This window comes from Narcine bancroftii, chromosome 4 (genome assembly GCF_036971445.1).
Source record: "Narcine bancroftii isolate sNarBan1 chromosome 4, sNarBan1.hap1, whole genome shotgun sequence".
In the NCBI taxonomy this organism is placed as follows: domain Eukaryota; kingdom Metazoa; phylum Chordata; class Chondrichthyes; order Torpediniformes; family Narcinidae; genus Narcine; species Narcine bancroftii.
The window spans coordinates 93,002,779-93,017,740 of record NC_091472.1 but is presented as its reverse complement, the minus strand read 5'-3'; the positions used below and the strand labels follow the sequence as shown (position 1 = coordinate 93,017,740).

General features: G+C 40.2%; 1 protein-coding gene across 9 annotated transcripts in view; it reads left to right on the top strand.

Annotated features, from left to right (window-relative positions):
- The window catches only part of LOC138760843 (parkin coregulated gene protein homolog), a 314,744-nt gene that overhangs the window by 175,801 nt on the left and 123,981 nt on the right, over positions 1 to 14,962 (top strand). For 7 of the 9 annotated variants that reach the window (XM_069932051.1, XM_069932054.1, XM_069932055.1 and 4 more), the window contains 2 exons: positions 1,060 to 1,209; positions 10,116 to 10,226. In XM_069932051.1, coding sequence (XP_069788152.1) covers positions 1,060 to 1,209; positions 10,116 to 10,226 — 261 coding nt within the window. The remainder of the gene's footprint in view (positions 1 to 1,059; positions 1,210 to 10,115; positions 10,227 to 14,962) is intronic. The other 2 variants (XR_011355901.1, XM_069932052.1) reach the window with 1 other exon arrangement.

The window sequence follows — 14,962 nt, the reverse complement described above, 5'->3', positions numbered from 1 at the left end:
TATGGAAGCCCTGAAAATTATAGATATTATCTTTAAAATACCAACCAGTAGTTTGATTCAAATAATGTTTTATTCATGGATACATCATTGAGATATTTGAAAGGTCAGTAACCTATTGTACCAGTAACAATCAATGAGGTATTTTTTCATATGTATACAGTAAAATACTAATTTGCAACAAAATCCATTGTTTCAGAATTTAATGTATCTTTTGTAATATTGGTGTTGGTGTGTTTTGACGTCTTAAATGACAGCATTGTTCAATGTATCAACTATTTGTTCAAAGTTTAATCAGAATGTCTCTATGTAAGCTGTTCTCAAGCTAAGGAATTCAGGGGGAGGTCTGGATCTGGAGGTGTTACTTAAAGAAAGACATTATACTTACCTTTAAACACAGCCAAATTGTTCCAAAACAAAAGTTTCATTTAGTCTATTATTCACAAAAGTGAGATTATTGTCAGACAAAGGCAACAGAAGATGTTTCATAAAGGTCATTGGTACAAAAGGGAATAATAGTGCGTTGCCACATAGATACGAGAACTATTTGCATGTTAATACTTTTGTTTGTGACTAATAGAAGCTTACCAAATTATTTGCAAACATTTGCCTCTTTGTACAAAAAAACCTATGATTTCCAGAATTTATTCATTGAGCTGCTTTCAATGATTTCTTAGTAATACGCTCAAAACATAGATGCCCAATTGTTTGAAGTGAAAGTATCTGTTGTGTGGAACATTGCACATTAGCACAGTTCCTCTAGCCCTATGGTACATGCTGTGATTTGGATGAAGCAATGAGCAGTCTGCAAAATGAATAAATGAACTGTATTCTGTGGGTTAGTGAAGAGTCAGCTCAAATTGTGGGAACAAATAACAGTCAGGACAAGGCAGTGTTTTGTAGCATCAGTCGTGCAATCCATCTTTGGAATTCTTCAAAGCCCTGCTAATAAAGGCCTACTTGCAATCCCCAGCAGAGAATAATTTAATTAAATTTATCCATTAAAATTTCCTTTTCACAAAGACCCATCATTCTCCTCTGTCTTCCCTTCTGTTCCTGCAGATGCGCTCAACACTCGGAATAAGCCAATTATTTGCATCACACTGAAAGTGCTCCAGCACCTGGTTGTATCAGCTGATATGGTGGGCGAGGCTTTGGTGCCTTATTATCGACAAATCCTTCCCATCTTCAACATTTTCAAGAATGTGAATAGTAAGTCATCTGATCAACATCTCACTTCTATTATATGAGACAATGAAGAAAGAAAATGTGAACTGTATTTTCATTTTATATCAGTTAAGATCATGATCTATCCACATCCATTTGATGGCTGCTGTCGACTTTTCTATACAGTGCAGCTGATCAATACAACATAAACATGAGGTTTATTGCTTAATTTTAATCAAAGCCACATAGTAGAAACAAAGAGGTCAGAATGAATATTCATTACACATCACAATACTCTAGTATGCAGCTTCATTCTCACTCAGCAGGTAAGATTGAAATTGTGGGTAATGAAGACATGTTAGAAGCTGAAAACAGGAGTAATTAGTTCCAGGGGAAAGTTGAATTCTATGAAATTAGTCCTTCTCAACTGCCATATTTTGATTTACTTACTCCTTTGATCTTCCATCCTCAGATTATATTTTCTAAGATGTGCATAATGATATCACTGGCATTCAGACAGGATACTTTTTATGGTGCATCTATAAAAACTTGAAAAAATCAAGGCTTTGGTGTACCTTCTTGGCCATAGCATCAATGTGAATGGACCACAGCAGATTGTTGGTGTATTTGCTCCAAAAAACTTAAAGCTGCCCTTCGACTTCAACATTGTTAATACAGACAGGATCATGTGCTGCACTTTGCTTCCTGAACTTGGTAACTATTTTGCTAACTTTGAGGGAAATGTTGTTGCCCTGACACCATACCTCCAGATACTCAATCTCTGTGTTATCATTGTTTGAGATCTAGCATACAATTGTGGTGTCATCTGCAAACATAGAAATGGGATTGGAGCAGTACATGACCTCAAACATGAAGGTACAAGAATTATAGTAAGAGGCTGAGTACACAGCCTCTTGGCCATCAGTATTAAAGATTATTGTATGAAAGAACAATGTTACACATGTAAACTACACTAGCAAACAATAATATAAATTAAGTTAATGCGTGGCATAGGAGAAAAAGATAATAAATATAAAAGGATAAATCAATATTCACTGTTACATAATGGTACAACGATTTGCTATTGCAGTAGTGCAAGTACATCTTTTGTGGTCCTGAGGAGTTTATGGTTAAGATCAGGGTAGCACGGGTGATTCATGAGCCATATATCAGTTGGCAAGAAAACTATTCTTGGTATGAGAAATGCTGAACTTTAGGCTTCTGTACCTTCTTCATGAAGATAGAAGTGAGAAGAGCTTTCAACCAGACTAATGAGGATCTTTTATGATACTGGCTGCATTCTTGGAGCAGTACCTCTCATATACATCTTCAGTAGATGGGAGGTCAGTGCTCATGGTGGATTTGAGTTTTCAAACCAGTCAGTTCACTTTTGGCAGCTCATCTGTAGAAGTTTGACAGAGTATTCAATGACATGCCGAGTCTCCTTAGAAGTAGAGATGTTGGTGTTCCTTCTTCACTCAATGTGTTGGCCCAAGAAGTTGCCCTCTAATATGTGGAACTTGAAGCTACCAACCTCTCCACTGTCATTCATCAGTGAAGATAGGTATGTGTCACTCCTTACTGCTTTTGGTCTGCAGGTCAGAAATTCAAGGATCCCATTGCAGATTGGGGTGCCTAGTTTAAGGAGTTAGGAGATGAGTTTGTTTGGGACTATGGTGTTGAAGGCAGAACAGTAATTCATATACAGGAGTTTAACATAGGTGTCTTTGTTATCTAGATGTTCCAGGGCTGAGTGGAGTGCCACAGAGCTGGCATCTGGTGTGGAACTATTGCAGTGGCCAGCAAATTGTAGTGAATCTCGATTTTCTGGAAGGCTGGAATTGGTGTGGGCCATGGTACATTTCCAAGTCAGGTTAATGTGTGACTTGGAAAATAACCTACAGGTAGTGGTGTTCCCATGTGCATGCTACCTTTGTCTTTTCTGCTTGGAGAGGCTAGAAAGTTTTGTTGAAATAGCTGGGTAGAATAAATATGGTGAATTTAGTCAACAATACACACTGCAGCCACTGCATGCCAGTGATGGGAACTGTTACTTACCAATTTATTCTTCAATATTGTCTAAGTCTCATTGCATGCAGGTTTGGAATGCTTGATGAAGTACAGCAGCAAGGTCCCGGGCTGGATTGTTCAACTCCAATTTAAGTTTGTTTATTGTCATATGTACTGATGTTCAGTGAGAAAGTTTGTTTGCACACAGTCAATACATGGTGCAGCAAGTAAAACACTATACAGAATGCAGAGTTATAGAGAGAAATCAATCACACACACCAAAAGCAACATAATTTTACTACTGTGATGTTCACACAGCCCAAAACATTACAGGAAAAACTATATCCACAATTGAGAACATGGAATGTTTCCATCAGAGAACAGCAATAATCATCAAGGATCCACACCATCGAGGACATGTTGTATTCTTGCTGTTGCCATCAGGAAAGAGGAACAGGTTAAGGAATAGTTCTTAACCTTCAACCATTACATTTCTGGACAATAAACTAATTCACAGACTCATTTAAGGATGCTTCTCTTTGCTAATTATTTATCATTTAATATTTGTTTTTCTATATTTGCACAGTCAGTTTGTTTACATTTCTTTATTCTTGAGTATAATTTATTGTTACTGGTAATTAGAAATTCTGCTCACCCGCAGGAAAATAATCTTAGGGTTGAATGTGATGTCATGTATGTACTCTGACAATAAATTTCAACCTTAAACTTTGAACTTCATTGTGGAGTCTGAATATTTGCAGAGAAGAAACTGTCCTTGAATCTGAATGTGCATTATTTCACACTCATGAATGTACTTCCCTATGGAAGGAAGCAGAAAAAAGTGTGTTCAGAGAGGGATGAGTCTTTTAGTATGTTGGCTGCTTTATCAAAGCAGTGGGAAGTGTTTCTAGAATCAATGGAAGGATAAGGGTATGTGTGATGGCCTGAAGCAGATTCACAGCCCTCTGAACTTCTTCAGTCTTGGGCAGAGCAATTCTTGTACCATGCAGTGATATGCCCTGACAGGAGACTTTCAGTGGTGCATCTACAGAGGTTGTGAAGGGATCTAAGTGAAATGCCAAATTTTGTCAGGCTTTGGAAGAAGAAAATGCATGGGTGCACTTTCTTGGCTGCCTTATCTATGGGGCAGGACCAGGACAGTTCTCTGGAGGTGTTTACTCCTCAGCACATGAAACTTTTTGCTTTCTCCACATCAGCTCCATTGATACAGACAGAGGAGTGAGCTCCACCCATCTTTTGGAAGTCTGCAACCAGCTCCTTGGGCTTGCTGACATTGAGGGAGAGGTTGTTGTCTTGCCATGGACATCATTGTTTGAGATCCTCCCTATGTAGGTAATATCATCTGTGAACTTACAGATGAAGTTGGAGCAATGTTTGGCATCACTGCAACCAACTCCCTCTTTGGAGTGTTTTAGCCCTTGATGACCACTGATTGCTATTTTACCATGGCTGTTTGACACAACACTGTGTCAAATGCTGTCTGATATTAAGGGCAGTCATTTTCAGCTCTTCTTTGGAATTCAGCTCTTTGATCCATGTTTGAACCCACCTGGAGCTGGGTATCCTTGGCAAGCCCCAAATTAGGCACTAGAGAGCAACATTAATGAGTAAGATAGTTTTGCCAATGATATTATCCATCTTTTTAAATTTATTCATTCTATATGATCTGAAAGTCACTGTCAAGCCAGCATATATTGCCCATTGTAGCGGGACTATGGCGCGACAACTCCCAGGAGGCATTGAATTGGCCATGTGATGTCAATGCATGATGACATCAGCGTGTATCGAGCGTGTGATTCTGGCTTTTAAAAGGTTGTGTGGGTGACGAAGAGTAAATCTGTTTGATTCACTCTAAAAACGCCTTGTGTGGTTATTTCGTCGTGTCCACTGCGATTCTAGTGGCCACGCCATCTTTCATTGCTGTTAAGAAGATGGTGGTGAACCACGATCTAGATCCACTGCACTCTTTCTCGTGCAAATGTTTCAAGAATGGTGATTGGGTGCAAGTTCCATGAGTTAAATCGAGTGATGGTGAAGGGCTGGTGATACCTTTTAAATCAGAATAGGATGCAGCTTGTAAAGCAACCAGCAGGTAGTAGTGTTCCCATACCACTGCTTCTCAACCTTTTTCTTTCCACTCACATATCACTTCATGTAATCTCCATGCCATCGGTGCTCTGTGATTAGGAAGGGATTGCTTAAGGTGGTATGTGAGTGGGAAGGGAAGGTTGAGAATTACTTCTCTAGACCCAATTGTTACTGAAATATTTTGCTTGAGAAAAAATGTCATTGACCCATTTGCTTTGGAATTACGAAATAGTAAATGAGTCAATGAGGTACGATTAAAACAGTGGCTTTCAAACTTTTTCTTTCCATCCACATACCACCTTAAGCAATCCCTTATTAATCACAGAGCACCTATGGCATAGGGAATATTTAAAGTGGTATGTCAGTGGAAAGAAAAAGGTTGAGAACCACTGCCATACACCCACTGTTTCTGACCTTGTTGCTTGTGTAAGTTGTGGATTTGAGGAATGCTGTTAGAGAAGGGTAGCTCACTAACTACAGTGCATTTTGTGAATGGTACACATTGTCATCATAGTGTACCAGTAGTGAAGGGATTGTTTGATATTCAAGTGAGTTGCTTCATCTTGGATGGTAAGAGCTTCTTGAGAGTTGTTAAAATTGCACTCATTCCGTCCGCTAAGTAGGGTGTATTCTATCACATACCAAACTTTGCTTTGTTGGTAGTGGAAAGGTGGCTTTGGGTGTTAGGAAGTGTGTTATTCACTGCAGAATAACCAGCCTCTGAAGAGGCATTTGTAATCTTGGTACTTAAAATGGCTGGCCCAGATGAATTTCAAATGACTCTCAAGTTGTTAATAACAAAGCACTCAAAAATAGTAACCTTTTATATGTCAAGGACACATGCTTAGAAAATTTCTTGTTTAAAATGTCATTGCCAGGCACTTATGGTCAGCCCCTGCCTTAATGTAGTCTCTGGCTTGTTGCAGACATGGACCCTTTCATTTTTTAAGGAATTACAGATAGAAATTACAATGGAATTGTGTCATCATCAGCAAACATTCCCACATCTTATGTTGGAAAGAGGACTTTGTTAAAGCAGGTGAAGGTGGCTGTTCCAAGGACATGGGCCTCAGGAACTCCTGAAGTGATGTCCTATTATAACATCACTGAATTTTTCATGCTTCTTCTGTACTGGTTGTACTCTGGCAGTTTTTTATATTCTTGTGTAGTTTCCAGTATGGTTACTGCACATGAAAATCTTGGTCAGGGCTGGACTAGAATTTAGAATTTGAAGCAAGGTGTTGTCTAGTTATAAAGCTCTTACTGTAACCACTGCTCTCCAAGTGAATCATCTGATGATTTGTTTTTTGTGATGGTGGGGATTCACCTGCTTCATATTTCTGGATGAACATGGTTATAAATGCTTCAACCACATCTTTAATATTTCTCTTCTAGACTCCACCATCTTTGAGGATGGGGATCTTCTTGGAACTACCTCCTCCCATCGGCAGTATAAATCCCCAGAGCCATCCATGATCAGCTATGGCAGGACTGCAGAGCTATGTTCTGGTCTTGTTCTGTTGCATGTTGTTTTTTGCTGTTTAGAATACAAGCACTATTTTGATGACGTTGGCAGCACATTCTTGGGGAGTCCTGCTACTTCTCTCCACGTGCCTTTCTGCACTCCTCACTGAACCAGGGTTGATTCCCTTGTTTGACTGTATTGATTGAGGCAGAGATATGCTGGGGAACGAGGTTACAGAGTGTGGTCATGTACATTTCTGTTGCTCATAATGGTGCACATCTCATAGAAGCCTAGTTTTCTTTTGTTTCTAGCCTTTCTCATTTAACAGACTAGTAGTCCCGCACAACATATTACTGCGACTTTTAGAGAACACGAACCAGTCCTTATTGAGGAGTCAGTGGTGGAAAGGGTTAAGAACTTCAAATTCCTGGTTGTCAACCTCTCTGAAGATCTGACCTGGGCTTCCATGTTGATGCAATTATGAAGAAGGCTTGAGGAGATTTGGTATGTTACCAAAGACTCTTGAAAATTTCTACAAGTGTACCGTTGAGAGCATTCTAAATGTTTGCATCACTATCTTACATGGAGATGCCAATGCACAGGACAGGAAAAGACTACATAGAGTTGTGAACTTGATGCACCATCATGGATCAATCTTCACTCCATTAAGGACATCTATAAGAGGTGGTATCTTAAGAAAGGAGACTCTATCCTTAAGCACCCCCACCACCCAGATGATGCCCTATTCTCACTGCTACCATCAAGAAGGAAGTACAGGAGCCTGAAGACAAACACCCAGCTTCTTCCCCTCTGCTATTGTATTTTTAAATGGACAATGAGTCACAGACACTACCTCACCTTCTCTTATTTTGCACTAATTTGTTTATTTTTAAATGTAAATTAGAGTAATATTTTAACCTGTAATGCTGTTGCAAAACAAATTTCATTAAATGTTTATAACAATTCTGATTCTGATTGATGTTGAAGATTCGTTCTCTAATACATGCCATGCCTTTTTCCTAATTTTTCAACATGCAGGGGCATTGATTCATCAGAAAAAGGAAGACAAGAGGATTTCTTTATTTTAATATTTTATTTAAAATTTAAAATCACATAACATTAGTTGCTACATATTTAATACAGACATAGTGTGATTAGTCATTTATATATTTAAAAAACCCCAACCCCTCCAACCACCCTATTAATACCCTCCCTCCTCCCTTCCCCACCTACAAAGAAAGAAAAAGAAAATTATCATCTACTACAATCACATTTAAACTTTTTGGCTCAAGAACGGTGGCACCTATCGGAGCGAACCGAGATATCAAATTTTAACACCAATAATTTTCAAATAAAGGCTCCAAACTTTAGTAAAGAAAAAATATTTATCTCTTAAATTATATGTAATCTTTTCTAAAGGAATACAGGCTTTCATTTCATTATGCCATCTGTTCATCCCTAAAACCAAGTCAGATTTCCATGTAATAGCTAAACACTTCACAGAAACAGCCAGAGTCAAACATAAAAATTCAATTTGATACATAGTCAATCTCAACCTTAAAGCTATCGACTTAATATCTCCTAATAAAAACAACAGAGGGTCAAAAGGTAAATTCACTTTTAATATCCGTTCCAAAAATGATTTAATTTGCAACCAAAAACTTTTAACCTTAGGACAGTTATAGACTGTACGTTATAGATTAGTGCAATATAATTTTTTATATCAATTGTTCTTGACTCCGCATAAATTGAAAAATTTTCAACTTAGTTCTTCAGATTTATGTTTTAGATGTGGCCAAGAAGTAGGTACTTTTCTTCATTTGACGTGGATCTGACAAGAGGATTTCTTGACATAAATTTTCAGGAGGACTGGCATCAATATTAATGTCCAACGGGGTTACTCTTTAGTACCATTTTACTACCACCTCTGTGGGACAGGATGTCATTTAAATTTACATTTTTTAAAATTTAGACAGACAGCACTGTAACAGGCCAATTCAGCCCTATGAGCCTGAGATGCTCAATTTACACCCCATTAACCTACACCAAATTAAGTTTTTTGAAGACTGTGATGAAAGGTATAGGCACATAGCTTGTGTTAGAGTTCTGAGTACAAACATATCAGAGTTCTGCTCCTATCACCACGTGTTTGCTTGTTTAGGTTGGATCAACTTTAACATTCTCAATTACATGAGATGCTGTGTCAAGAAGGCACCCAACATCTCATCCTATTGCTCCCTGAAGCTCAGCACCTCTGAGTTCATGAACAGTTTATATCCAACAGCTATCAGCTTCTTGAACCTCCCCATACTACCCTAACCCTAATCATAAACTACTCTGGGACCACCAAAAGATCTGTCTACACTACTGAGACATCACCTTTTTTTTCTTGCACTAACTGCAACTGAGAATATTTATCTCTTCTTTTATATTTATTATCTCTTTTTCTTTTATGGCATATTGTAGCAATTTATTTTTTACCCTTGTAGTTGAAGTAGCTTGGTTGCAGTTAAGAGTCAAACATAAGTTCCTGTAACCTAAACTGGAAAGGTAGTAGATTTTGTTCCCTGAAGGGCATTCATGAACCAGATGAGTTTTTACAACATTCTGGAGTTTCATAGTAATCATTACAATTGACTAATTTTTAAAAAAAATTCCAGGATATTAACTGACTTTAGATTCTTCAGTGATGAAGGTAGAATCTGGATTACTGATGTACAGTAACACAATGACTATAACATTGCCATATCCTGCCATTCATAATGAGTGGATGCAGGACTGATGTAGCTTGACTTGCCTATTACCCTTCTCTTTGTCTGCTCTTCTTCAATAAAAAAACCAACTAAGATCAATGTGGAAATCTTATTTTAGTGTCATTGCAGAAGCTGCATGAAAAAAAGAATGCAAGCATTTCTGCAAATAAAACTTAAATGGTAATAGGAAAATAGTGAAAATGGTAAGGGAAATAGAATTGACTCACTTTCTATAGAAGACATTTGCTAGACTCTTCAAGATTGTAGTAATGACAGTCATTTAAACATTCACGCAGATTAGCACAACATATGGGACCTGACTAAGTGTGACCTAGCAGATTATGCGAAGAAATTACAAGCAAAGATTTTTGCACCTCTCTTAGCCATGGATGTGGAACTAGAAGACTGGAGGGTGGCAATTTAGGAGGGGTTGCAAGGACCAGCTGAGAAACTACAGGCTGGTGAGTCTAATGTCAGTGGAGGGAAAGTTACAGGAGGGATTCTGAGAAGCAGAATATATTTGCATTTAGAAAGGTAAGGACTGATGATAGATTGGCAGCATGGAATTGTGCATGAGAAATTATCTCATCGTTTTGACTGCATTTTTTTTAAAGAAATAACCACAAGGGTTGAAGAGGGAAAGGTGGCAGATATTGCCTTCAAGGACTTTGATGAACTACTGCAGAATAGGCTTGTCCCAAAGGTGAGAACACATGGGATCCCAGGTGAGTTAGCCAATTAAATACAATATTGGATTGGTAGGAGACAGAGTGATCATGGAAGATTTTGAGATTGGAGATCTGTAATCAGTGGTGTGCAGAAGGATCGGTCCTGGATCCATGTGTTTGTCATACATGTTAACGACTTGGATTAGGACATAGTTGACATAGTTAATAAGTTGTACCAGGGCAAGACTTACATAGTTAAATCAAGACCCTGAGACCATTGCAGAAAAGAGAGACACAGGGATACAAGTACTGTACAGAGTTCCCTGAAAGTGGCCATCCTGTTAAACCACATGGCAAAGAGTGTAATGTTATAGCTATACAGATGGTGGTGAGTCCACACCTGGTACATTGTGTGCAATTTTGGTTGGAATACTCTAGAAAGGATGTGATTAAGCTAGAGAGGTGCAGAAAGATTCTAAAGCTATTTCCAGGACAAAAGGGATTGAGTTAAAAGGAGAGACTGGAGAGGCTGGGTCAAAAAAGGTTTTTATTTACCTGGTTAGGCTGAAACTAGAGGTCTTAGGTTTAAGAGTGAGGAGATAAATTTAAAGGTTTTGAGAAGCAAGTTTTTCAGAAAGTGGTGGGTATATGGAATGAGCTGCCAGAGGAAGTGGTTGAGGTTGGTACAATTACAATGTTTGAAAGGCACTGGGAAGGTACATGGATAGGAAAGAGGGTTTATGGGTTAAATGGAGGAAAATGGGATGAGCTCTGGAAGACTTTGGTCAGCATAGATGAATTGAGCAGAAGGGCAAGTTTCTATGCTTTAAAACATTAGTCCTAATTTCAACCTGAATACCTGGAACAAACCAGTGACTGCTGTGAAAGGACAGCTAAAACCAGAGAAAGAACGAATGACAGCCGGGAGATACTACTGACAAGAGGGAATAGATCCCAAAGGGGCTGACATTGGCTAGCTACCCATGCAGCAGGAGCCATCACTATATAGCATGTTGGAACCACCCACTAATGGCCACAAAAGTGTCAAAATGAAGAATACCTCTGGAGTCAGTGAGTGTATGGACGCAAGATGATTCAATGGTGGACCACACGGCCAAAGACTAGGAACAGAAATGACCACAAGCCAGATGATCAGTATTGGACCTAATAGATCAGCTACTCTAGTAGGACAGGAACTCCAGAGTTGCATCTGAAGCTTGACAAAGGTAACCTCAGAGAGGGACTTTAAGATCCATCAAGGCAAGAACAAATGTTTGAGAGAGCTTAATGAGGGATATAACTTCTACCATTTTTTTCTAAGAAGTAGATCAAATCATTCGAATGAAATCCAGTGGCAGGAGAACACCCACAGCCCACAAGATATCAATATCCCAACCACAAGCAAAACTCAAATATTTGCAGACCCAGCAACAACTAGATGTCCTGAGTCCAACCAACCAAAACCAGCAACAAGAAGGAAGATCAACAGGCACAAACTAAAAATATTGTGGTCCAAGCCTTGCAAGAGTCAAGAATGGAAGTCCATCAACACAGATTGTGTTCACTTACTAAAGGCAATTAAGGGATCTGTGGAAAAGAAACTGTAAAAGATGGAAAAAATCATATCACAGTTATTGGGTGGAGATATTTGGAGTGAAAGAAAAGAGAAAGAGGAAAAAGAAGGAATTAAATTGGCTCAAATCAATATAGCATCAGGAAATTGAAAGACTTGTAAGAGAAAGGCAGCAACTGAGGGAATAATGGAGGAAGATGTCAGAGGAGGAAAAGGGAAGAATCAATATGTTAGAGGTAGAGATAAAGAAGTGTCTTGTCACTCTGCAAAAAGTAGAGAGTGTGTAAAAGCAGCATAGAAAGAAAGATTGGGCAAGAGTGAACTTTTTACAAAGATACTTACAAGTTCATCAAAGGCATATTCACTGTAGAAAAGAGTGGGGCACGTAGAAAAGAGTGGGACACCCAGAGTGCCAAGGAGGGAACTTGAGCAACACTTGAGAAAGATCCATGCACATAGCCTGAGGAATGATCCAATTAACATCCCCCTCTTTCTCTTTGGCTTGGCTTCGCGGACGAAGATTTATGGAGGGGGTAAAAAAGTCCACGTCAGCTGCAGGCTCGTTTGTGGCTGACCAGTCCGATGCGGGACAGGCAGACACGATTGCAGCGGTTGCAAGGGAAAATTGGTTGGTTGAGGTTGGGTGTTGGGTTTTCCCTCCTTTGCCTTTTGTCAGTGAGGTGGGCTCTGCGGTCTTCTTCAAAGGAGGCTGCTGCCCGCCAAACTGTGAGGCGCCAAGATGCACGGTTTGAGGCGTTATCAGCCCACTGGCGGTGGTCAATGTGGCAGGCACCAAGAGATTTCTTTAGGCAGTCCTTGTACCTTTTCTTTGGTGCACCTCTGTCACGGTGGCCAGTGGAGAGCTCGCCATATAATACGATCTTGGGAAGGCGATGGTCCTCCATTCTGGAGACGTGACCCATCCAGCGCAGCTGGATCTTCAGCAGCGTGGACTCGATGCTGTCGACCTCTGCCATCTCGAGTACCTCGACGTTAGGGGTGTGTGCGCTCCAATGGATGTTGAGGATGGAGCGGAGACAACGCTGGTGGAAGCGTTCTAGGAGCCGTAGGTGGTGCCGGTAGAGGACCCATGATTCGGAGCCGAACAGGAGTGTGGGTATGACAACGGCTCTGTATACGCTTATCTTTGTGAGGTTTTTCAGTTGGTTGTTTTTCCAGACTCTTTTGTGTAGTCTTCCAAAGGCGCTATTTGCCTTGGCGAGTCTGTTGTGTATCTCATTGTCGATCCTTGCATCTGATGAAATGGTGCAGCCGAGATAGGTAAACTGGTTGACCGTTTTGAGTTTTGTGTGCCCGATGGAGATGTGGGGGGGCTGGTAGTCATGGTGGGGAGCTGGCTGATGGAGGACCTCAGTTTTCTTCAGGCTGACTTCCAGGCCAAACATTTTGGCAGTTTCCGCAAAGCAGGACGTCAAGCGCTGAAGAGCTGGCTCTGAATGGGCAACTAAAGCGGCATCATCTGCAAAGAGTAGTTCACGGACAAGTTTCTCTTGTGTCTTGGTGTGAGCTTGCAGGCGCCTCAGATTGAAGAGACTGCCATCCGTGCGGTACCGGATGTAAACAGCGTCTTCATTGTTGGGGTCTTTCATGGCTTGGTTCAGCATCATGCTGAAGAAGATTGAAAAGAGGGTTGGTGCGAGAACACAGCCTTGCTTCACGCCATTGTTAACATACCACTAATTCACCAACCAGAACATTAGCTGGATGAGAATAAAGAGGGTGAGAACAGCATCATCCCCAGGGCCCAGTTGAATTTCTTATAGCATACCCCTGGCATCCTGAAGTTCCTTTGGAACCTGATGAGAGTGGTGGGGGGAAATGAATAATACCTAAGGCATGGTGGAGAGCAGGAGGGATATTGATTCCATAAGAAAAGATCTCCTCAAGCATCAGTCAATTCTGAAAGATCAAGTCTTTTGGATGTGGAAGGAAAGATTTTCTTCAGTGTGTGGCTCAACGACACTCTACATACCTGGTGAACAATAACTTTGTTGATATATCAGTGCAGAAGAGTATGGGAATTCTCGGGATACTTAGAACACACTAGAATCATATAGTACCAGATACAAACAGCCAAGAGGGAAAACAAAGACTTGCATGTAGTATTTTTAGATCTAGCCAATGCCTTTGGATCAATCCCTCATAAGATGTTCTGGACAACCTTCAACTTCTTCAAGGTTCCAGGGGCCATCTCGCATTTCATCCAAGAGTATTTTCAGAATCTCCAGTTCTCCATTACAACACAGGAATATACCACTGCTTGGTTACACCTAGAAATTGGCATTATGGCAAGTTGCACCATCTCTCCCCTTGTTTTCACCATGGCAATGGAGCTCATGATCCGTGCATCATGTTGGATGGTAAGAGCGCCTGAAGAGTGGGGTACTTCTTCATCCATTTAGAGTGTACATGGATGACATGACCATGTAAACAATAATAAAGGCTGGCACTAAGTTTCTCTTCAATAGCTTAATAGCAACATCACATGGGCACAAATGGACATTTAATCAAGCAAATCTCGCGATATTTCCATTGTCAAGGACAGGCTTGCAAACGAAAGGTTCTGCATTAATGAAAACCAATACCAACCATCCTGGAGAAACCAATCAAAAGCTTTGAGCACTGGTATAATGCAACCTTAAAGGACACTGAGCAGGCAGGATATACTTGGTGGCCTTAAGCAAATTAACAACACTGCTCTCCAAGGGAAGCGAAAGATGTGATGTCTCCATTTCAGCATGCTACCATGATTCATGTGGCCATTAACAATATACAGTGCATCTCTATCTGACATTAAGAAAATGGAGAGACTGATTGTCTCCCAAACAAGGAAGTGGCTCATGCTACCCAGATGTCTTAGTAGAGTAGAGCTCTATGAGGATGGAATCCTGTTGTTGCCATTATCTAGCTTTGTGAAGGAATATAAATGTGCCAAAGTGAGGCTGGAGATGATGCTCAGAGAATCACAGGACCTGTGTGCAAGAGGTGCTGCCCATGCCTTATCAACAGCTAGAAATGGATGCTGGCTGCAGCATTACACAAAATCAACACCCCAACACCGGAACATTGTGGGTTATGTGCAACAAGGTAGAGGGGGTTTTGGTCTAGAAACAAAGAAACTCATCCGGTAATAAGCAAGTCCATTAGAACATTGGCAGCTGGTGGTGGTGGAAGTGTGTGATAAGAAGTGACCAGGTTT